The sequence below is a fragment of the Pteropus vampyrus genome, unplaced genomic scaffold (assembly GCF_000151845.1).
Source record: "Pteropus vampyrus isolate Shadow unplaced genomic scaffold, Pvam_2.0 Scaffold1, whole genome shotgun sequence".
Classification (NCBI taxonomy): domain Eukaryota; kingdom Metazoa; phylum Chordata; class Mammalia; order Chiroptera; family Pteropodidae; genus Pteropus; species Pteropus vampyrus.
Window position 1 is genome coordinate 578,607 of NW_011888782.1, and position 25,426 is coordinate 604,032.

Consider the following 25,426-nt stretch of genomic DNA (forward strand, 5'->3'; position numbering starts at 1 on the left):
TGACCACAAAAGAATTACATTAGAAATCAATAACAAAAGCATATCTGAAAAATCACCAAATATTTGGAACTTAAGAATAACTTTTAAATAATCAACAAATCAAAGAAGAAATCTTTGGGAAATTAGAAAAAAAATTTACCTGAATGATAATGAAAATATAACATATCAATATTTGTGGAATGCTGCTTAAGTAATACTTAGAAGGAAATTTATAATTTTAAATGTCTATATTAGAAAAGAAGAATGTTCTAAATAATTTATCTAAGCTTGTACCTTAAGAACCTAAGAAAGGAAGTAAATGAAATAAAAAGTACGTAGAAGAAAGGAAATAAGGCTAAGAACAGAAGAAAGGAAATAAGGCTAAGAACAGAAAATCAAAAACAATAGTGAAAATTTATGAAACCAAAAATCTGTTATTTGTAAAGTTCAACTAGACTGATCAATAAAAAGAGAGAGAGAACACAAATTACTAGTATGGAGAATAGAAGAAGAGATTATATATCCTATAAATATTTTTTTAAAATAAGGAAATATTTTGAACAATTTTATGGCAAAAATGGACAATTTAGATGAAATATGCAAATTCCTTGAAAAACAAATTTTGCAGCTCTAGTTTTTCACTGATTTGTTGTTAAATCTTACAGTTTTCTTTGTTATGTTCATGTTTTCATTTAAATCCTTGGCCATGTTTATAAAGTAAAAATTTATTGTCCGAATATGATCATCTGTGGTTTCCAGGTGTGTGGCTGATTTTTTTGTTCTGACTCTGGGTCACATTTTGTACTTCTTTGCATATTTAGTAATTTTTGCATTTGATTCTGAACATTATATATGCTACATTGTTGAATATTTAGATTTTGTTTTCTTCCTTTACTGACTATTGAAGTTTATTTTAGAAGGCAGTTAAGTTACTTGCAGATTGGCTCGATACTACCAAGGCTAGTTTTACTCTCAGTAAGGGCAGGTATAGAGCAGCCCTTAATCTACAGCAATTTTAGACCCATGTCCAAGGCATGGCTTCCAGTGAAATCCATAGGTATCCAGTGAGGTCTCTTCACTCTGGTTGAATGATTCCTGGCCCTCTGTGAGCCCTGGGAATCATTCAGCTTACAGGTTTCTTGCAGTTATTCTTTGCCCAGCCTGATGAATTTCAATTTCATTCACATGCATGGAGATTAGTATCTCACAAAAGAATAATACTTATCAGACCTCTTCTGTGTACAAAGTCCAATCAACTCTGGCTTCTTAAATATCCTATCTCTGTTTCTTCAACTCAATAGGATGGATTCCCTTAAGTTCCCCCTGCTATGCTGTGATCTGGAAATTTGATCTGGAAATTTCCTCTGGGCAAAAAGTAGGGTCATCGTTCTGCCTTCCTCTTCCCATCTTTTAGGGATCATAGTCCTGTGCTGTTATTGCCAATGTTTGAAAACAGTTGTTTTATATATTTTGTCCAGTTTTTTAGTTGTTTATGGAAGGAGGGCAAGTCTTATGCTGGTTACTCTTTCATAGGCAGAAGCAGAAGTCCACACTCATAAAACTGACATTTAATAATATATAACTTAGGTTCCTATTCAACAGCATTCATGGCACTACCATAGGCTGAAATTATGGTAATAATGGATATAGCAAAATCTCTGATAAGAAACTGACTAAAAAGAAATGAGTGTAAAAATTACATTTCCAGGAAGTGGACCACAAATGGGAAGTAGGATTGGATTCTTGTAGTCCTTTCAATATTTTCCAATTAATCTGAATCAGAAGTTTAATTCTACTTGATATTACAAATTTTAAAAGTCGAAATATATTTTGAAAATAAACTCACTCCTTATCCTTTTTTTTTATTATGTAAGCCTTTGATACTATGCATCCTGATGCTTTTTGCATGCTTGTAATCATGACTCAGACTCTATTCAGACAGATTTATTGCATAAATTCTATTAAAGTGACTTGACTTTTGGGTAAAATAATCAAAGAATAGGGAGGGATGTTGAGTTAGTCTTGTAGAGTTCAAAAAAAGGTACAGTTTAATAAACACAATTCTAATATAGAGAAATAGTTTTCTCCTCCAAAAATGTGAGAACATTTCAGACATTTTTCTGAGACAACACAATAATTTTTATTCATTTTAATTTTTGAATTGGTTATAAAGATAATAATGTTAACACAGACCCGCATGTAGATAAGTGAGACTGTGGCCCCACCGGATTTGCAGGCTCTGACCATCTCTGCAGTTGCCCACTTTGATCATTTTTTAATTTCCATGGAATGTGCAGGCATCGAGAAGTTCTATGAAGCATAATATAAGAAAGATCGTCAGGTACTGCCTGTGCTTACGAAACACAATTCTGTTCCTGTTTTCTAAAAGTAAATAGTAGGTAATAAAGTTGTTTGGTTTTTTTTAACTAACTCTCTCCCCCTACCCACTCAGTGATATCAGTGCTATCCTTAAATACCTACATTTTCCTTTCCTCCTGCTCTCATCATCTCCAGCATACAATATAATTCAAAAAAATTCTGGCACACTCCCAATAATTTGATTACTAAATTCTAATTTTATTTTTTCAACTTACCTCTTTTAGAGGTAGCTATACCATTCTAATATATATATATATACACACACATATAGCTAGAAAGGGTCACTTTAGTGCTAACTGTATTTTATTTGTTTCTATTAATATTTTTTACATCTTACTTAAAATCTTTGAAAACTGGTCCTCTAAGTGGTATATACATGTCACTTCCTAACCCTCTCCCTAAATTTGAAGTGCTCACAAACATGTGTTTTCATTTGATTAGCAAAAAAAAATGAAATACAAATGTAAAGAAGTTCAATTTCCAAATAATCTGAAGTTCTATTATACTCTCTGTCTCCTCCAAATGATTTGGTCTTTTTTCAGGTAGTGTCTTATAACTATTGTGTAAATGAATCCTCATTGTAAGTCCAAACCCTCCCACAGAGCCAGGAGCAAGCCCTCTGAATCTTTGTGTTCCTATTAGTATTGGCCCAGGGTTTGGCAAATGATGGTCCTTTATATAATGTGACCCCCATGTTATTACTCCTCAGTGTTGTATTCTACTCACCAGAGGGTACGCATTGTCTCACAGTAGCAATATCCATAAGATATTCTGGCCCTAAGTATTTTTGATAAGATGTTTTGTCCTGAAGTTTAGCCAAACATTCTGTGTCATCACTGAAGAGCAGGTCCTTGGTTGAGGATGTGAACAATTGGAACATCATATATTCGAACCCATTTCTTCCAAAGAGCTCCTGGGTCAGAAAGACAGACAGACAGACAGACAGACAGACAGTGAGTGACCAGCAGCACAAGAGAACACAAGGTTGTGTTTTCTGCCTCAAAACACCTAAGTCTGCTCAGCCTCCAGGCCCTGGAACACCTGGGACCCAGCAACAATTTTAGAGGCACCATAGTAAAATAGCAGAAAGCATGACCTCTGGATCCAAATCCTGGCCCTAGCTTTTTCTTGTCATGTGACTTTAGAAAAATTCTTTACTGCGTTCAGTGAACCTCAGTTTATTCATTTGTAAATAGAGATAATAACACTAAATAGTGATATGATGTATGGAAAGCAACTGCTAAATAGAAACAGCTCCAAGTTTGCCACTGTATCACACTGTTTTGCCAATCATTTCCAGGTGTTTTCAACTTCTTGGCTCATACTTATATGTCTTCCTGCTGCCTAGAGCCCTTGCTACCTTGACTCTTTTATTCCCTGGATCCGCTCTAGGTTCCCAACCATTTCCATCTCTTCCTTCCCCTGTGTTCTCTTTCTTTGTCCACTTCCCCTGTAACCAAAGTGGCAGCTCACTCTGTATGAAACCCATCGCTTCAAAAGTCCATGACCAAAACTTCTGGTTTTGCCAGCTCTCCCTGGGTTGTCTTTTAACTGGGATGTGTGGGCAGCTAGGACATGGATCACTCGTTGAAGCACCTCCAAGAATGGAGTGTGCTAGTGCAAAAGGCAGACGAGGCTTTGAGTTTTCCTTAAGATTATTTGATTTAGGCAGCCTGCTATTCCATAATAGCAGCCCCTGTTGGTTGCCTACAGAGGTTATAAATTGAATGTTGGCTTTCTAACTTTCATGAAGCCCCAAACAGTGCTCAGCTTGCCAGGTTCAAGAAACACATTGAGATCTACGTAGGTCAAATAGAGTAACCTCCGTTCTGCTTTTCTCATATATAGCTCTGCTTAGTGTGAAGGGCACCAAGCTAACTCCCTTATTTCTGTGACAGAATAAACCCAAGAGATACCATGACTCTGTTCAGAAAGTTGAGTGAGTCTCAAGGAAACACTTCAGATGTCCACATGTCAGAGGCTTTTCCAGTCCACTTTGATATCCTAAATAGCCCCAGAGCAAGAAGCCTTCTGCTTTCATCAGAGGCAGGGCTATAAGAATCAAGTTCCACTGCCCAGGGAGAAAGAGTGTGAGGTGTGTCTGTGCAGATCTGCAAATGAACTGAGCATTCAGTTCTGCGAGAAGGGGTGTGGGCACGGACTGAATGCCTATACCTGTTGGTTGAAGAGGATTCTGCGAACAAAATCTGCTTTATCTTTTCTTGAGACCACAGCATGACTTGGGACTCTGGCTAGGTGGCAGTTCCGAGCCTCAGTCACAGGCTTCCTGGTGCCATCGAGGCACAGCAGCTGAAAGTCTTCCTGCTTCAGATTCTTAGCCCAATCTTTAGGGTTATTTCCTGGGGAGAGAGAAGCCAGAACAGCCAATGGCTTTCACCAAGGCACCTTAGCTGGGGGCATATGGCCGACCAGCAGTGTCTGGGAGGATCATAGAGACACAGAGAAACAAAACAATGAAGATTTTAAAATAAAATAGAAGGGAAACATTCATAAACTCATAAATGTATAACCTTTCTGGTTAGTGCTTTTTCAGTCTTGTTAAAGGCAAAGATTTCTAGCCAGAAAGAAAAACATTGATAAATTAAACTATGTTAAAAGTAAGAATGTCTGATCATCGAAAGACATCATTAAGAAAGTAAAAGGGCAAACTTTTTCAGAAATAGGCAATTTTCAATACATATAGCTATCAAAAACTTATATCCAGAGTACATCAGGAATGCCTATAAATCAAGAGAGCCAGATGTGCTGAGTCTGCAACCTCCGTGTGTTTGTCAGTTGGGTTCAAGGCCAATGTGATAACCTCCCCCGTCAAGTCTGACCAGACATGAAGAACTCTCTCATTCCCTAAAAAATATTAAGACTAAAGTTATTGGAGTCTGATCTGATAGTTAATAAACTTCCTTGGTTGCCTACCCCGGAAGTGATTTCCCATGAGAGACTCAGGATTTTCCGATGAAGGAAAGGACAGCGCAGGCACATACCGTCAGTGTTCTGCTGGACAGTGGGGTGCTTCACAAAGGCCACGTCTCCCTTCTCAACCAGACACCTGCATGGCCAGAGGCAGGTCAGTGAGGAGGGTCAACAGAAGGGGCAGAGAGGGACACCGAGAGGGAATCACCGAGAGGCTCACGCCCCCTCCACCCAGGCCACTTGGAACATCTAATGCTAACCACTTCCACACATGCACAATTGTAATGTCCGGTTGTCTCTGGGAATTAGAAGGAAATGAGATGAAAAAGAATTCTACTTATTTAGTTTATATCATAAGTAACCATTGTTTGGTTCTAATTTTAAATACTGATCAGTTTCTCCAGAGGAGATTATGTTCTCCTATTAACAGAGAATAGAAGGATGACTTTCTGCTTGTATTAATACACACATCAGAGATTAAAATTGGCGTGAAATTTGTGATTTTGATGGAGTCTTATCACACCCATATGTCTACTCAGCCTTAATAAAAGTTAATGTGCATCATTAGACATGTGTTCACATTTGATCCCCTGAAAAATGTTTCTCTCTGTTTAAGGTGCATTGTTTATGAGAAATGTTGAGCACGATTAAAAACCAATCTTATGGCATTGTCAGTTGGAAATTGATATTTACTAATTATCAGGAGCATGCCTCCAGTTTTCTCTCTCTCATAACTTCAGCTCCCTCTATACTTGGCTAGGATCAATTCCTCCCGTTCAATATTCCTAAGCTCCCTTGCCCTATTTCTTTTCTTTACTTCACTTCATACTATCCCAGTCCTGAATGAGCATTATCATCTGCCTCAGGTCTGTCTGCACATCAGTGTGTGTGTGTGTGTGTGTGTGTGTGTGTGTGTGTGTGTGTGTGTGTGTGTGTGAGAGAGAGAGAAATTATAGACAAAGCGGCCAGGAAATACTTCCCTGAGAAACCCTAAAGGAAATGAGGGAATTAGGCATGATGATATGCGGAGAAAGAGCGAGTACAAAGGTCCTGAGGTAGGAGTGTATCTGATGTCTTCGAGGAACAGCTGGGATGTGAACTTGCCTGGAGCAGAGAGAGCAAAGTGGAAAGATGTAGGAGATAAGCTTGCCAAGCGCCTTCCTAGATCCTAAAGAGGCCTTATAGGTCAAGGAAGGACACTTACTTTTACTGAGTGATATGAGAAATTATTGAAGGGCTTTAAGGAGAGAAATGTGATGCTCTGATTTATGTTTTATCAAAATCGCTCTTGTGGATGTGCTGAAAATAGACTGTGGTGGGGGAGGAGGATGGGAGAGATGCATGGAGACCTACTGGGGGCCATTGTCACAATTCAAAAGAGCATAGTGTCCTGAAGCCAATAAGAAACTATCCAAGAAGAGGAAATGGTCAGTGGTGCCAATGATGCTGGTAGATCAAGTAATGCAAAGACTGAGAACTGACCTGTGGATTTATGTAGCAACATAAAGGTCATTGGTGGTTTAGAAGTACAGTTTCAGCGGCGTGGTGGATGGTGGTGCACCAAGGCAAAGGAACTGTGGAGACAACCTGCCCATATGCCGACCATGAGGAGTCATGTTTTCAGCAGATGATTTTAAAACAACAAAACCAGCTTTACTGGTTGGGGTTGGTGGAGGTGAACAGGTTCTTAAACTGGGTTCTGGAGAGATTGAAAGGTGTAGGGAAGGATATTAAACTCCTTCAAGGAATCTATTTATTTATTTATGTTTAAAATGAAAAAATAGCAGTATGTTTGTATGCTGATGGAAACAATCTAGTCGAGAAGAAAATGTGACGAAAAGAGGGGAGATCTGCTGAGGCAATGCCCTTGAACAGGCTGGAGAAGAGGCACTCGATGCAGGGGAAAGACCGGCCTTAGCTACGAGACAGCATGGTCATCCCAAACAAGAAGAGGGAGGACGGCATCTATGGGCGCAGAGACCAGCAAATGGGTAGACGTGGCCCTGAGGCAGTGTGGAATTTTTCTCTTCTGATTGCTTCAGTTCTCTCAAGTGAAATGGGAAACAAAGTTTTGACAGACGAAAGAAGAAGTGTTGGAAGATTGAAGAGAGGAAAAAGTATGGAATCATCTTCTAGGAGATCGGGGGCGGTAAATAGACTTAGAGACATGTGGCTCATTTAATGATCGTTACTTTAAAGGGACACCGGTCAGCCTGGAAGTGCAGGTACCACGTAGTGGAATGTTGGATCTCACCGACGTTGTGGTTCAGCCAGGAAAGGGGACAGTCATTTGAGGATGTGCACAGGGAAATAATTATCATGGTTGGCTGTGGAATGTATTCTGGGTACAGAGGATAAAAAGAACATAAAAGGGGATGAGAACAGGAAAGAGTCTGCAGAACCAGTGGATCATGGGTCAGAAGGAATGCAGGGCTGTCGAAGTCAGGAAATGAGAGGGAGTGAAAAGCCACACAGGAGGTGGTGGGAGAATGAGATGTTTGAAGCTAAGATTGTTCTTTGGTTGTTCATCTTCATTTTGGAAAGAAGGGAAGTTGTGCTTTAAGACGGAATTCAATTCTTGGTCCTCGGTGACATATCATAATAGTACTGAAGTGGGACCATCGTCCCTAATACCAACGCACCTTCCAATGTAAAGAAAAAGTCAACTATTTTAGCCTAGGTTTAACATTCAGCTTATATTGTTGGAGTGGGATGTGTGAAAGTATGTGATTTTTGTATGGCTTATGAAAGAGAAAAAACTTTGGAGAGGGGGGAACGACGTAGTCTGGAGGTCTGACAAATAGAAGGGTTTTTTCTAGAGGCTCACGCATTCTTCACACCACATGCCTCCCTGCCTCAAAGTGTTCTGCACAGCCCGTTGTCCTTAGAATTAAATATACCTCCTTAGCCAGGCCAACAGGGCACCTAGACAGCTAATGCCCACACCTCCAGCATCCTCACATGCCTGATCTCCTCCCTCCCTTGCTCTACCCAGGGCCTTCTTCTCTGGCCTCAAACAGAGCATGGTTTGTCCCATCCCATGCCTTTGTCCTTGCTGTTCCTTCTTCCTGGATTACTCTTCCTCTAGATTTTCTCAGACCTGATTTCCTCTCAATATTTAATCCTCGGTCCCTCTACTTGCTGAGGCCTTCTCTGACCACCGTTTCCAAAATTGTCCCTTACCCATGTCTCTGCCACATCCCCCACCTTCGTTCCTCTGTGGCACTTACCACAGTCAGCGAGTGTTTGTCCTTTATTTGTGCTTATCGTCCTACTCTAAGGGGACCCAGGGGATGGGGACTATATATATCTTGTTGCCGCTGTAACCCTCTACCTGGTCTAGTGCCTGCCACATACTAGGTGCTCAAAAATATTTCTCGAATGGATAGAGGAGCCCAGGAATATCTATTTTTAAAATGTACTCATCAGCCATGTGTAAGACGCACATGTAGGGTGCCCCTCTTTGCTTTTAAACTGGGGCTCTGAAAGATTCTGTGACTCGTCCACAATCACATAGAAGGAAAGAGCAAAAGTAGAACCAGGGATGTGACCTGGCACACATCACATCGCCTCTCTCCAGGTGCCCTAAGTCAGCTGGATCTGCAGGAGAATGAGTGCTCCAGCAAGGAGCTGGACTTGAGTCCGTGGGGCCGCTGGGAATTTGAAGTTGTCTCCAAATTCAGGTTCCTCCTAAAAACAGTACCCAGATGCTGGGATGATGTCAAAGGTGAAAGGATGAGAAGTTCATGGAGTTGGTGCCAGAGAGAAAGGTGGTACGCAGACACTACTCGCCTGAGTGCCCCACTGGAGCCATAGTATCTCTCGTGGCTGCTGGGAGCACACGTGTGGGCTGGATTGCTGCCGCTGCCACTGCACAGAGCACAGAGACTGGAGTCTGGATCGGACCCAGGGGCACAGCTCTGACTGAAGAATTCACCTGAGTGAGAGGAAACAGAAGGTCAATTCTTCCTGCCTGTGTTAGCGAGAAAGCCTCAGATTTTGTTGCTAGAATTGCCTGAATGATATAAAGACATTCAGGTATTTGGTACCATATTACTTGAAATAAGAACCTTATGGAATTAAAGAAAAGGGTACAGCTGGAACTAAGTAAAGGGGGACTGGCTGAAGTTGTGACAAGGGTCGTAAGCTCACAAAAGTCCGACCCGTCGTAACACAGGAAGGGCAGACACAGATTTAATCCTAAAAGAGTGGACAAAATTGTAAACCCTGCCCAGTTAAAACTGTCCCACATGCTTTCTGACCTCTGCTGCCCTGCCCTTCTTTAAAAGGTCTGCCATTGTGACTCCAAGTCCAAGAAAGGGCCTGAGAGGCCCAGCCACTGAGCCCTATGCTGGGCTCCAGGGCACCAAGGTAAGGACCCACCCTCCTGGACCCCAAGTCCGTGGGCAACAGTCATAACTCAAGTAACATCACAGTGAATTTGCTAAGATATGCTAAGAGCAGAGGTCCCCAAACTTTTTGGCTCCAGGGACTGACTGATGCTCTTATGAGAATCTAATGCCTGATGATCGAGGTGGAGCCGAGGCGGTGCTGCTGGAGCTGGGGAGCGGCTGCAAATACAGATAAAGCTTTGCTGGCCACTCACCTCCTGCTGTGCGGCCTGGTTACTGGGGTGGGGTGCGGGGACCCCTGTGGAAAAGTAGTAACTGAGGGTATAAGGCTCTGAGGACGGGAGCAATAGCAGGGCCCACTGAGTGTGAGTAGAGGGACTGGCTGGATCGTAAAGGGAGGCGAGCAGTTGCACCCATCAGGAGGCCACAGCTTTGGCGGTGGGAAGTTGCGGGGGGACCTTTCTATTAGTTTTAATTGTCTCTTGCAAGTGCAGACGAGATCATCTGCCAAGAAAGAGTGGTGGGTGGGTGTGGGATGGAGGTGTGTGGACAATTAGGACATTAGAATAATTATTGGGAAGTGAGGAGGTGTGGAGCAAAGAAATAGTCGGGGTGCTCCCGAGTGCCAGGGACCCACTGAGGCCAGCAGCTGGAGCATTTCCAGGGGAATGAACTGCTCTGCCCAGTGACATTCTCCAGCTGTGTTCAGCTGCTCAGGTGCAAAGGGAGAAGAGAGCAGATAATTGGGTTCATACAGAGCTGGGATTTGTCATATGGCTGGGGAAAGCAGGGGAGCAGGTATTGGCAAGAGTATCGCTGAACTGACTAACATGGGAATCTAAAAGAGATGAGAATGAAAAGGAAAGATAAAGCACTCAAGGTTTTCAATTTTAAAAAATAGCCAGTTTATATGGGAAAACATTGCACACACAGATATACACACATCATTCTTGCTTTGCAACCCCTGGCTTGTTCCCTGAGCCAGCTGCAAGGCATAAAGAATAAGGTATTATCCCTGAGATCTACCCTTTGGGCCTAGCCACTCCCCTCAGAAGCAAGGAGGTGAGGAGAAAGGGGAAGAATGGATCAAGGAGAGGAGACACTCACCCACAATGTCTCTCCAGCCCTGGGCCCCACTATCCTTTAATGCCATTCCTTGTCATTCACTGAACTGAATTTCTCCCCTACACAGGAACAGGCCCAAGGAAGAGGCTGCCACACCACCTCCCAGAACACACTTACCAAATTTACAGGACTCAGTTTGGTTGTATATTAAAGCCATGGGGATGTTCCACCCTGCAGAACTGCCAACTACAGTGTGGCAGGACTTCTTGCCTCGCAGAGAGTTCCAGGTGAGGTCGGCATCTGATTTCTTAACCACTGCCACAGCGTAGTAACCTTGCAACAGAGATACCAAGATGCAATTTCAAGAGCTCCTGGAAGTAAATGTATTCTAAGATATATTCTAGAGCTGCTGCAGACAGCACCTGCCTGCCACCCTCTCCAAGGAGGGGGAATAGCTTGAACCCCTCACCTCACTCTAGCAGAAGACCTTGAAAAATAACTGTCATTATTAGGTACTGGGCCAAACAGACTGACACTACTGCTCCAGATATGTCTACATACATAATTCACAAATAGTTACACACACACACACACACATACTTTTTCAATTGAAAAATGCTATACATTCTTTTCTGTGTTACTTTATTCTTTTTCAATGATATACTGTAAACACCTTTTTGATTTAGAAGAAATAGATATAGCTCTCTCATTCTATTTATTGGTTGACTCTAAGTTATGCTCCATTGTGTGGAAGTATTGCATTTTATAATCTTCCTACTGGTGGGCATTTATATTGTGACCCATTTTTCCTTATTACAAACTGCCCACCTATGTAAATCTTTGTACATATGAGTGTGTAGCTGTTTAAATTTTCTGTTGACTAAAAGTCCGAAAGAGTTTTAATGACTTTTTGAAGGTTAAATCTCTGATTTTCTAGGTTTACAATAATATTTTCTAATAATGGCAATTTAATCTCTCTTTCTTTCCCTAATATTAAAAAAGAGAAATCTCTTTTTCTTATCTTACTGCATTCACTTCCAAAATAATGCCAGATATCTTTGATAGGGGTAAGCCTTCTTGTCTTGCTCCTGATTCTAATGGGAACACCACTGATGTTTCATTTCTTCCTATCCCAATATTATGTAACTGGATTGTACTTATTGAGCAAGGCCTAAAGTGTAAAAGTGAATTTATAACAAGACTAGAATCACAAATCTTCAGAATTAGAAGATAATGTGGTTCACCACCACCACTTCCAATGCTCCAAACCCCGAACCCTCCCCCAACACACACAAACACACACTCTTTCTTACTGATGTGGTTCAGATCTCTATATATTCAAACCTGGTAAAGTTGGGAGTCAACATGGCAGGTGGAACACCTACCTCACCAGTTACTTCCTAAATGGCCTCAGACAAGTCGCTTAGCATCTAGGATCCTGAATTTCTCCTCAATAAAATGGTGAAAATGATACACATCCCAGAGAGTTTCTTAAGGGGATCAGATGTGCTAATATGAGCACATCATATGTTAGGAATGGGAAGAGGAGGTTACATCAATAGGTTTCCAGCCATGTTGTTAGTGGTAGAAGCGGTACCAGAGCCTCTCTCTTCGTGAAGCAGATTCTCCTCAGGCCACAACAAGCCCTGCGTGTCAGACTGTGCCCTGTTACACCAACCCAGAGCCAAACACTGTTACAGTGCTGTCTTGAGATGTAACTCTTTCTGCACAAATGGCATTATTATCATCCGTTATGTGTGGCTTTGGGGTTAACTCCTCTCCATGTCTATTCAGATCTAACCTTCTCCATCACAGTCAGCAACCTTGAATTGTATATTAAGCATCCTTGCTGACCTATATTTGCATATCACTGCAGTTCCTAGAAATTTCAACCACTCTTGAAGCAGTTAGTTTTTTTTCTGATTTCCTATATTCTATAATCACAATAGACTACATGGTTGAAGAAATGCCAGTCCTTTGGGTTGGGGTTAAAGACACAATTCAAAAAGACTGTTAGCCATGAAAGCAGAGAGGACAGAGGGGCAACATATCCTAGGGCTTAGATCTTGTTGCACACGAAGGGAAGCTACAGGGCGAGCAGCTCTATACTCCTGAGGCCTTTGTGAAAGGTAAGTGGTGCAGGGCTTCTATGACCCCGTGCTTGGCAGGAAACAGATGCTGCTTATGCCGTGGTGCTCCAAACCCACCCACCTCCCCCAGCTTGCCTATCTCATAAGAAATTTCAAACCCACACCCCCTGATTTCAAACTATATGACAAAGCTCTAATAATCAAAACAGTATGGTACTGGCACAAAAACAGACACATATATCAGTGGAACATAATAGAGAGCCCAGAAAGAAACCCTCGCTTATATGTTCAATTAATCTATGACAAAGGAAGCAAAAATATACAATGAAGAAACGATCATCTCTTCAAGAAGTGGTGTTGGGAAAACTGGATATATGCAAAAAAATGAAACTGAACCCCTCTCTTATACCATATACCAAAATAAACTCAAAATTATTAAAGGCTTAAATATAAGACCTGAAACCATAAAACTCCTAGAAGAACACATAGGCAGTAAACTATATGACATGTCTTAGTGATATCTTTTTTGTTATTACTTTTTTGGTATTTCCCCTCGAGCAAAGAAAATAAAAGTAAAAATAAACAAATAGGACTTCAACAAACTAAAAAGCTTCTGCAGAGCGAAGGAAACCAACAAAACAAAAGGACAGACAACCTACTGAATGGGAGAATATATTTGCAAATGATATATCTAATAAGGTGTTGCTACCCAAAATATGTAAGAAAATTCATACAGCTCAATAACAGAAAAATATACGATCCAATCAAAAAATGAGCCAAGAACATGAAGACACATTTCTCTAAAGAAGACATAAAAATGGCCAACAGACATATGAAAAGATGCTCAACATCACTAATCATCAGGGAAATACAAATCAAAACCATAATGAGATACCACCTTACACCAGTCAGAATGGCTCTTATCAAAAAGTCAACAAATAAGTGTGCAACGAGGATGTGGAGAAAAGGGAACATTTGTGCACTGTTGGTGGAATTGTAAATTGGTGAAGCTACTATAGAAAACAGTATGGAGATTCTTCAAAAAACTAAAAATAGAAATATCATATGACTCAGCAATTCCAGTTCTAGGTATTTATCCAAAGAAAATGAAAACATTAGTTCAAAAAGAAATATGCATCCCTATGTTTATTGCAGCATTATTTACAATAGCCGAGATATGGAAGCAACCTGATATCCATCAACAGATGAATGGTAAAAGAATTTGTGATATATAATGGAATATTCCTCAGCAATAAAAAATGAAATATTGCCATTTGTGGCAATATGTGAAATAAGTCAGACAAAAATACCACATTATTTCACTTTTATGTGGAATTTTTAAAAATAAAAACAAACAAGCAAAACAAAACAAAAACAAACTCATACAAACAAAGAACTGATGGTTGCCAGAGGGGAGTGTGGTGGAGTAATGGGTGAAAAAGGTGAGGAGAATATAGTCAATAATAGTGCAGCAACTTTGCACCGTAACAGATGGTCACTAGATTTAATGTGGTGAGCATATTGTAAGATATATAAATGTCAAATCACTGTCATACACCTGAAACTAATATAATATTGTATGCCAACTATACTTTAATTAAAATTTTTAAATTAGAAAAAAAGATTAAATAAAAAGAAACTCCAAACCCAATGAGCACCTGTTTGCATCACAGGATACGCCATCGGAGATGTTTTCAAATCTAAGGTGCATCAGAGTCGGCTGAGGGCTTATTAAAACACAGAGCAGTTGCCCCATCCTTGGAGTTTGACTCAGTAGGTCTGGGTGAGGCCCAAGAATTTTCATTTCTAACAAGTTCTCAGGTGATGCTGATGCAACTGGTCTAGTCACTACATCAGATAAAGAGCCACTGCTTTAGCTAATGCCCAAGATTAGGTACTTCAGGGACAAATACGGACCCTCTCTGCTCATCTATATAACACAAGACAGTGATGCCCACATCCTATAGGATTGCTGAGAAGAATGAAAGGGAACCATGCAAGCAGGAGTCTTTTGTCGACTGTAAAGTACCCCACAAATAAATAGTTATTATTATTACAGCTTCATAACAGATTCATTCCTTAATAATGAACTGTGGTGTCTTCTTCTCCTCCTACTCCTACTCCTTCTTCTTCTTTATTGTTTTTACAACTCTAGTAATTTTATTTATTTTTAAGGGTTTCCTCACCTTATTTTCCCAAAGAAGGGGCCTTTCCCTTTGAGTTCCAGTGTTACTGAGTCTGACTCACCTTCCATGGGTGTATTCACACATTTAGACCCAAGCTGCTCATTGCCATCCTTAGGCACTAAGAAGAAAATAAAAACAATTGTGGTACACGGCACTAAATTCTCACATTACTCAATTGAAAGTCATGAGCTTCTCAATCACAAGAGTTAAGAACAAATAAGGAGAAACACCAACTAAGCAGTTTATCAGTGGTCATCAACAAGCTAAGATTCTACAGTCCCGTTTTACCTCCTCTTCCCCTGATCTTTGCCATCTGAACATTAGGCTCCATCCCAGAATCTCCGCGATATTCAGGCAGATGCAGAGAAAGAAAATGAGATGCCCTTTGAAAGGGGACAGACCACTGAAGGTCTTGACAAAGATCCTTCTGCATTTGCTGTATAATTCAAGTCATCACAATATCTTTCTTTACTTCAGAGCTGTGGACTGGTAGGCAATCATTATATTATTGCTATGTCAGAGGAGAAAGAACCAGTCCATGGAGTCAGAAAGCCCTGGTGCAATCTTTATTCTGCTTTGGACACATCATTTAACTTCTCTAAGCCTTAGTTTTTATATCTGTAAAATAGAGATACCACTATTTGCTTCACAGAGTTGTTTTGAAGGATAATGTATGGGATGTCACTCACTGCCTAACAGATGAAGTGTTTAATAAATAATATTGGTGAAATCCTCTTTTCCTCAGCTTTATTTTTTCATGTGGATGGATCCCCACTAAAGAACATGACCTTGGGGTCCCATCCCTCAGCCTTCCAGTGCAGCTGGCATGAGTTAATTCTGGATTAGTAAATTTGGCAAAAGGATCTAGAGACATGTGGCTCAGCCTCTTATTTCTTTATTGAAGACAGTGAGTGGTTTAGAGCTTCTCACCTATGACAAAATGTGTTTTCCTCTGCCCTCAGCCGTGGAGTACGCCAACAGACCCATTCTCCTGAATTAGTGGGCAACTCTAACTCAAGGGCAATTCGGCAAGCCTTGTGGCCAGCTCTACACCGTGCCCATATCACTATTTCAGTAATAAAGGTGTTATGTTGATCTCTTTTCGCCTAACTCTTGTGTCTATATCTTAATTGATTCTGACATTGGGGAAGAGGGATGTTGTCTACTAGCTTCCTGCATTCCAGCAATAGTTATTATCATCTCAACAATAAACTAAATTATTTCCTCTTTCTAAGTCCATGGTCCAGAAGGAATAAAACAGAGAGAGACACTTCCCTCCACTTACTGTAGTTCTCTGCCAGGACAGGCACCAGACCACACTTGCCTGCCGTGTAGATAAATCCTCCATCTAAGGTCATGGCATCAGCTTCTCCTTTCTGAAGTTAAGAAATAAATCGATAGCACAACAATGAGGCTGTTATTTTTCTCACTGACCCTCAGAGGTTTCCACCTCACTGGCTTCATGTCACATGTCCTTGTGATTAACCAAATCGTAGCTCACCCCCAAAGCTCCTGCCACATAAACATGGGTTTAGAAAAATGGACATGCATTTGGCTTGTTGACCCAGGAGCAAGAGCCCAACCCAGGTCATTCTCCTTGAACATCTCTGTCTTCTCATGAGATCCATGCTGACTGCTGGACATACTCTCGCTATACCTACACTATAGCATTGTCACTCAACAATCCACATGGCCAGACTCAAAGACTGCATTAATCTGTTCCTATGGAACATGTGTTCTTCCATATGGCAGAGTTCAATTCTGTTCCCATAACTCCACTAACATTACACTCGGAGCCTCGACAAGCAAAAATTTTCAATAAATAATTTGTCCACTTAAATAATTCATTACAGGCATACCTCAGAGATATTGCAGTTTGGTTCCAGACCACCATAATGAATTGAATATTGCAATAAATCGAATATCACAATAAAGCAAGTCACACAGATTTTCTAGTTTCCCACAGCATGTAAAAGTTATGTTTACACTATACTGTAGTCTATTAAGTGTGCAATAGCATATGTCTAAAAAGCAATGCACATACTTTAATAAAAAATACTATATTGCTAAAAAATGCTAACCATCATCTGAGCCTTCAGCAAGTCTTAATCTTTTTGCTGGTAGAGGATCTTGCCTTCAATCTGCAAAAAAATCCAATATCTACAAAGCTCAATAAAGCAAAGCACAATAAAACAAGGTATGCCATAATAATTAACTTATTTTAATGAATGAATTTTTCCAACAGAGCAAAAAATGTATACTTACAGTCATAAATAAGGTCATTGATAAAAAAAAAAAACCACACAGAGACATACACACGCTTTGCCTTTGATCTGTTAACTGCCTTTCTAGAAATCTATTTCTTTTTAAATCTACTATTAAGACAGCAGCAATTATAGAAGGAAAAACTAGCCATGTCCTTACCATGTGCCAAGACCTTTTCTAAACACTTTATAGTGATTCTCTCCTGTATTCCTCATAAAACCCAATAAGATAGGTACTATAATTTCCTCTCTTTTATACAGTAGTAAACTGAAGCAGAGAGGGGTTAAATAATTTGTCCAATAAATATGAAGCCACTAAGACTTAAACTTAGGTAGTTCAATTCCTTAGCTTCTGCTCATTACCACTATGCCATGCAGCCTCCAGGTAGGACTACTCCAAAGGACACATCCCTAAACACTATTCTGCAGACATTTTCACCCATTTTATCAACCATAAAAAAAATCTACCTCATGGGGTTTATCATGAGGATTGAATGAGTTAATCAAGTTAAGAGTTCATAAACATGCTTGGCACATAGTAAGTAACTCCAGAAATATTAGCTGTCATTAATATTAAACACATACTCAGAAATATTGACAGCTAAAGAACAAAATCTTCACTCTTGTATTAACTATAATAGAAAATAGAAAATAATTTGGAAATATTTCAAATTTAGACATTTAGAAATTGGTTAAATAAATTGGTTAAATAAAGGCAGAAATGCTTGGTGGAATATTATACAGCCGTTAAAAATATATATATTTTTAAAACTTATTGGGTGACATTAATAAAATTATATAGGTTTCAAGGATACAATTCAATAATACATCATATGTATATTGCATTGTGTGTTCACCACCCAAAGTTAAATTTCCTTCTGTCACCATATATTTGACCCCCTTTACCCTTATCTAACTCCTCCTAAAAATATTTTAAATGACTACTTCATTATCTAACAAAGTACACCAACTGTGCTCAAGAATTTAAGTAATAATAACAATAGCTAACATTTATTGGCTACTTACTATATGCCTGGACATGTTATGAGCACTCGAATTCATTTCATCTTTATAGATGACAAATTTAGGAGACTGTATAAATTGCAAGATCTTAATCTTATGGGTTGGTCTCAGGGAGGTTTACTAAAATTAGAATCTTTTTTTCTAAGAAAGTCTGTATGTCTTCTAAGTTTGTCAAATTTTCAGTGTTTTACTTATAAATTTATTTTTTCTAATCACAAAAGTATTATCTGTTCACAGAGAAATGGGAAGTTAATAACATAACTTTATAACTCAAAAATTATGTGGTGATGATCTGCGAGTGATGAAGCTGTGAATATTATTTCTTTTTTATTTCTCTTCCAGTGTGTAATATTTTTAACCACAAAAAAAAAAATAAAACTTCCAACAAAAGAACGAAAAAGTTGATTTGCTTTCACAATCCACAGGGCCCTGACCTCATCCTGGGATGTCACCCCGCTTCCTACAGGTCCTAGGCAGGACACCACTCAGCTCCCCGGTCACCAGAACTGAGCACCAAAGAAATCTGGGCCTTGGGCTGGCTCTTTGTTTCTGCCAGGCCCTGAGTTCAGAGGGTATGTGAGGTGGAGTGGGATGGGGTGGGGTGGGGCTTTGGACAGTGGGGGCAGCACACAACAGTTGCATCTCAGCCTTGAAGCTGAGGGGAAGGTGTCTGGGAAGACTCGGCAAAAGCGCCATGTGTCTGGGTGTCTGAGCCCAGCTGTGGCGGCAGGGCCCTGCTTACCACAATGGCAGCTATGCAGTCCTCGATGGTCTCCTCTGTGGTGCACCGCAAGGCACCACCACTCACGGCACTCCACTCATCGCACTTGGCCCTCTCGTGGTGGCCCACTGCACACCACTGCACCCTCTGGGGGTCTTCCGCACCTAGGAGGGGTGCAGGAGAGTTAGGGATCCAGACAGAGCTTGAAAATGGGTCTGGGGGGTGAGTGCCACTGGCTGCAGAGTGGCTGCCCAATGAGACCCTTGTTGACAGCAGCACTCTCATGCCCACATCGCCACTCATTCCTGCCCATCATCCGCCAGGAGAAATGATGAACTTGGTTCTCAGAAAGAGCAGTGAAGGCAGAACACTCCCCTCACGTCCCCAGGCATCATCTCCTCCACTGGGGAGGCCTCTCAACAGCAGCCCAGCTCAGGGCCTTCTGGGGTTTTCTCTTACAGGACTGGGTTCTCCCACCCAGGGAGTGTTCCCCAGTTGGTCGTCATGTGTTCCCTTCTGAGGGGGCCCGCTTGCTCTCCCCTCACCTAATATCTTCACTCACCACTGTGTGCCCACATCTAACATAGTGAGTGGCTTTTGTAGATGTGCAATCACTAGTGGTTGACTAAATGGAGGAGAAAAAAAGAGAGAAAGAAGGAAGAAATGAACTATAGGGATTGAGAGGAAGGCAAGAGATGGATTAAAACCGTCCAAAATTCTAGTTCTGCTTCTGATGGTGGCAGAGGCCGTGTTCCCACTTCAGTTTAGGGGGGCTATTTTCCCTGTCGAAGAGACCTGTTGTTGGGTAGGGCAACTCTGGTTAATACAAAGAAGCCAGAACCATCATTACTCCAAGTTGTCTGTAATCTGAAGTTAAGTAGGCCCTTTTCCCCAGCTCAGCAGAAAATCCCCTCATTAACCCAGTGCAGTTGGTAGCTCCCTTAGGCTCTGCAGGCCGGTGAAGGTTGGGTGAAGGGAGGCTTGCAGGCACCGGGACAGCCTCTATGACCCCCACTCTGCCCCACTGCCCTCCCAGGACCTTACACACCTCTCCATAGATGCCGAATAGCAGCAAAATACTCATATCCCAAGTACAGCTTAGCATCCATCTTAGGTGGGACTCTTAAAAACCCATGGGCTGCATCCGTAAACAGCAGGTCCTTCCCATGAGGAGAGCTGAAGAGCTGGAACCCTGCTGACTTGGCTTTCCCAAAATTTTCCTGTTAAAAGAATAAAAAGAAACAGTGAAGGCGGGAGGCTGGCACAGAGAGACAAAGGGAAAACAAACCCGAAACCAGACAAGGAACACAGAAAGGGAGAAAAGCATGACTGCCCGAGAGTGAATACAGTGGCCAAGGCCGTCTGAAGTTCCGTGACTCACGGGTCTCTCAAGTCTCTCTCCAGGGAATGCTTTACTCAAATCCCAGCTTGTCTGCCTTGTACGGCCTCAGGGAAACTGCCAGGCGCTTCCCCGAGATCTGTACGAAGGGGCTAGAGGTTGCCATGTGCCAGGCAGCTGGCCCTCTCCAATGCTGTGTTCCCACAGGGCAGTCAGTGAAGTCTGCCTCAGTCCTGGCCATCTGATTGCCCGAAGTGGCTCTGGTGGTCTTTATCCTGGAGCAGCTGATGATCTAAACCCTGACATTGAGGCCAGAGGTCAAGAGTCCTGGGCTCCTCTCCCACCCTAGGCATGCCACAGAAGGATTTCAGGCAGACCCTTCTCCCTTTTGGCTTCCAGAAAAACAAAGGGCCCTTTGCCTATGACTCCTGCTGACTGGCCCAAAGCTGTTCCTGACTGTAGCTGATGGCACCACCTACCCACATGCTTTTTCCAATGTCTGTCTGCTTTTTGCTCTTGCAGTGGCTCTGCAAGAAATGTTCCTGCTGCCTTTTCTGGTAAACCCCCCACACTTCCGTGGGGTGCACATAGCTTATTCCCCAGGGCCCAGGAATCCTCCCAGGTACACCCTGCATATCAGTCCCTCTGTCCTCTGCAAAGTACATAATCCATGTCTTCAAGGTTGTGCCATCTCATTGGTGATCGTTTGTATATGTCCACATTTGTCTATGAGCAACTCGAGAGCAGGTCTGTGTCTAGTTCATCTCTGAACCCCCAGGGCTGAGCAGAGAGTGCTGACAGGGATGGGACAGGGGGATGAATGAGGGCTGGCTAGGAGAGACTGCTGCCAACTCAGGACAGAGAGAAGGACGCTCATGGAGGGGTACCTGCCTCTGAGGGAAGTCAGGAGAGTGGGATCGCAAGCCAATAGGATAATAGGAGAGCACTTCATGGGGAAGGGACATCTGCACTGCATCCTGAGGATCAGTTTAGAACTGAAAAGAACGCAGTGGGGCAATGAGGAACTTCTGCACAGTTTTTTGTTGTTGTTGTTGCTAGGCGAAGGTTTTATGGCCTTTGCTGTCTACAACATACACAGACTGGGTGGCTTTCAGTGAAGAGGATGATATGTGGTGTGGTTCCTGCTGTGTCCTGAACCCAGAAGGACTTCCAGAGTGGCTATCAGAGAAGGAAAGAAAATACCCAGAATCCAAGCAGAGACCACCGCCCCCCCGCCCCCCGCCCCCCAGCAGGAGGGAAGGGTGGTTGATGGTGGTACCTGGGCCTGGTTGAGAAGCTCCCAGATCAAGTCCTCTTTGCCGCCCACACTTCGAGCCACGATGGCATGAGAAGGGACCTGGGCCAGGTAGCACTCCTCATATTTGTCCACTGGCTTCCGGGTGTTGTCCAGGCAGAGCAGCTCATACTGGTCCCTGTCAGCCTGGCGTGCCAGGTTCTCTGGGGGAGAAAAGCCCAGAGGAGCTGACTGACTACAGGCAGAGCCATCGGCTGTGGTCCCCCTTCCTCACTGAATCACAAACTATTTGACCTTGTTGAAATAACTTTCTAAGCCAGGATGGAACTGCTCTTGCCCAGGATACCACATCAATAAACTGAAACTTAGATAACTTCCACGTCCCTGTAAACTCTCTGCTTGACCAGAAACGCAGCATCCAGCCAGACTCCAAACGCCAAGCCAGCTCTGGGCTCTACACCACCTTCTTTGTTCCTTCTCACCCCAAACAATGTTAGCTATATGGTCCTACCCAATCAGATAGTTTTTATTTGTCTCTCCCTTGTTCTTTATTCTTTATCCTATAAAAACCTCTTAGCTTCCTCCTCAGTTTGCAGTTCTGCCTGCTTCATAAAGTGTTAATAAAGTTTGTTTATGTCACCTAAATTGTCTTCTTTAATAATTCTTTTAACAACCCGAAGAGGACTGAAAGAGAATCTTTTCCAGAAACATTTTCTACAGGTGAGGACCGTGAGGCCTCAGGAGATGAAATGTCTGACTCTCAGTGCAGACAGACACAGGGCTGGGAGGCATGCTTGGCCCAAGGCCCTCTGGCTTCCTCTGTCGCTATGGCTCTGCTAATATGAAAGGTGACAGCAAATGTTTGCTGAGCACTCACAGCACACCAAAGACTGTGCTGAAGTTTCTCTATGCTCTGTCATTTAATCCTCATAAAAGCTGAGGGAGGCCAGTCATGTGATTATCTCATTCAAGAGAGGCAGAAACAGGTTTAGAGAGTTGAGGTAACTTGTCAAACTCTCCGCTAATCTAAGCCTGACACATTGCCATGCTAGGACAACCCAGGTCCCCCACTGTGCAACACTCCCTTGAAGATAGAAGTGGCTGGAAAAAGGTGGTAGAAGCGTTGAGGGATGGACAGAGGCCTAGGGGCCCAGTCGGGGCATTCTTATAGGTACAAAGGACCAGAAAACCTCGTAAGAAAAACAAGCTCTTCGGTTCCCCTTGTCTCGCTATTAGAAGGTGTTCTTGGTTGAACTGTGTCCCCCCAAGATTCGTATGTTGAAGTCCTGTAACCTTGTTTGGCAATCGGCATTGCAGATGTAATTAGTTAAGATGAGATCTTACTGGATTGGGGTGGCCATGTATGACTGGTATCCAGTATGATTGGTATCCTTATAAAAAAGAGGAAACTTGAACACAGACAGACATGCACACAGAAGGAATGCCACATGAAAAGAAAGACAGAGATTGGGGTGAGGCAACTACAAGCCAAGGATTACCAAAGATTGCCAGCAAACCACCGGAAGCTGGAGAAAGACAAGAAACAGATTCTCCCTCCTGGCCTTCAGAAGGAACAAACCCTGCCAACATCTCGACCTTGAAATTTACCCTCTAGAACTCTATGAGGCAAAATTAAACAACAATAAATTTCTGTTGCTTCAGCCGCCCAGTTTGTGGGACTTTGACATGGTAATCCTAGCTAACTTATAGGTCTTTGGGGTTGATAAAATCTCACATTGAAAAAGAAGGAGCACAATAGAGCTCTTGTGAATGGTTACAATTTTAGTTAAGTATGTCATGGAGAAAATATATTTAAAATCTTTATATTAAAAGCAAAAATTAAAATGATTTAGTCGTTAGAATTAAATTAAAAGAATCAATATGATCTAATAGTTTCAAAAATCGCTTTTCCACTTCAGTCACTCAAGGGCCCAGGGGTGGTAGCAGCTAAGTACCAACACTCATTTTCACCCCTAAAGCCCAGTGAGTTGTCGCTTATAAACTTCTACTTAAAAGGTAATAAGGGAACTTGTATAACAGTGGAAAAGTGACTTTCAGCAAAGATAAATCGGCATGTTCTGGGACAACCTGTTATTTCCAGAAAGTGAGGTTCTTTTCAAATGCTGCAGGGTGAGTGTTAGAAAATGTCTCCCACTGACATAACTGTGGTAACTGGAGCAACCAGAGTAAATAACAATGACAATTATTTGGAACAACCCTATCCCAGCAGATGAAACCCATAGATGACCCCACTCATTAAAATTACCGATAATAAGACATGTATCAATTGCCAAAACGCCAACAAACCAGGTCAGTGTGTGGTAATGAGGGGACAGTGCATTGTGAATGGCTGAACAAGAGAACAACGTGCACGAAACTCCTATTTGGTGTTAAAGGAAGAAGTAGGTTATGAGGAACTAAGGCCCATGTAAAAAGTAAGGACTTAAAATTTTCCTTGAGGTAGCAAACATTACTTTCATTGAATGAACCTGGTATAGTATAGTGAATATACATTTGGTTTTAAACATTTTGAGTGATACAAGTGTGTTTCGTACTTGATAGAAATTTAATTGGTTATAAAACCCCAAATCTGTAACCTCAAATTGTCTGAAAAAGTATTTCGTTTGTTTGTTTCTGATAATTGCCCAAAACTTTAGAAAGTATTTTTTCTTTACATAGGAATAAAGAAGAAATACATTTTTGTCCATGGTAATAATGCTTTTGCAATGGATTTAATTGAACGTGTGCTAATAAATTCTGAAATCATTATGATAATTTGTGTGTTTGCTTAAGGTATTTGAAGCATTTAGGAGCCATTTATAACAAAGCATTCAGGAGAATGTGATTAAATTTGAAATTGATATTTCAATGACTAAAAGAATTTGATTCTTAAAACTCCTTTTGTTTAATTAGTTGTCGAGTACTGTTTAAATGTTCAGAAAATGTGTTTCATAGATTTATAGACTGAACAAATAGAGCCCTAAACAGGGTACAAATAACAGAAATGTTTTTATATGAAAACTCTTCCATTTCATTAAAGTTTATATGAAACTTTCAGGCAAAAACCAGTTCCCATGGCCGGTTTGTGGCCCAGGTGATTCTTCCTCCATCCAGCACTTACCTAACACCGTCATATGACTCACGAAGCCCACATCCCCCACATCCTCCTGCAGACACCTGAGGAACAGGACAGCTGTAGTCAGGTGACTCTCCAAGAAAAGGCCTTGCCGCTCCCCCTTGCAGCCCTTCTAAGGTTCTGCCCCTGCCACAGGCCCACAGGGCTTTGCCCACAATTACCCAGGCTTCTATCTGCCCTCACAGAGGCAATGGGCCCTGACTAAGGGACGCCTGAACCCCCACAGCTAAACCTGGGTCTGAAGGAGGCAGAAGCCCTGTAGCTACATCCCAGGCAACTCTGGGGAGCAATGGTGCAAAAGCAGGACCCGTGGCTTCATCTCCAAAGGAAGTCAAAAGAAACTTTTTTTTTTTTTTTGGTAAATAAAGGTTTAAAGACTTTTACATGGAGGATAAAAACTCTGGATAGCCTTGGGTTCCTAGTCAGTTTAGCTCTGGTTTTGAGCAGTAGCCATTTCTCTTACTGAGCATGGAGTATGGAGAGGTGTCTTCGGGGCAGAGAGGAGGTTGGGAGAAGCAAACACATGTCCTTGACACAGGGAGAGGCTCAGGCCAAAAAAAGTAAGCTGGAAGGTCCTGAACTTTAAGCCAGCTGGGAGCCTAAGCCTGAGTCTGTGGATCCCAGAGTCCCAGAGAAGGGTCTGGCCCCTCTGTCCTCCAGGAGGGCTGGAGAGGGTAACATAGGCAGACCAGGCTCTGGGGAGACA

General features: G+C 41.9%; 1 protein-coding gene across 1 annotated transcript in view; it reads right to left on the reverse strand.

Moving 5' to 3' along the window:
• Positions 1-2,254: 2,254 nt before the first annotated feature.
• The window catches only part of LOC105288470 (inhibitor of carbonic anhydrase-like), a 48,590-nt gene continuing 25,418 nt past the window's right edge, over positions 2,255-25,426 (reverse strand). The window contains 12 exon segments of the mRNA XM_011354680.1: positions 2,255-2,289; positions 3,085-3,271; positions 4,534-4,718; positions 5,361-5,425; positions 9,082-9,226; positions 10,884-11,039; positions 15,044-15,100; positions 16,268-16,358; positions 19,012-19,154; positions 20,030-20,210; positions 21,609-21,787; positions 24,706-24,761. Of these exon segments, the coding sequence (XP_011352982.1) occupies positions 2,255-2,289; positions 3,085-3,271; positions 4,534-4,718; positions 5,361-5,425; positions 9,082-9,226; positions 10,884-11,039; positions 15,044-15,100; positions 16,268-16,358; positions 19,012-19,154; positions 20,030-20,210; positions 21,609-21,787; positions 24,706-24,761 (1,480 nt within the window).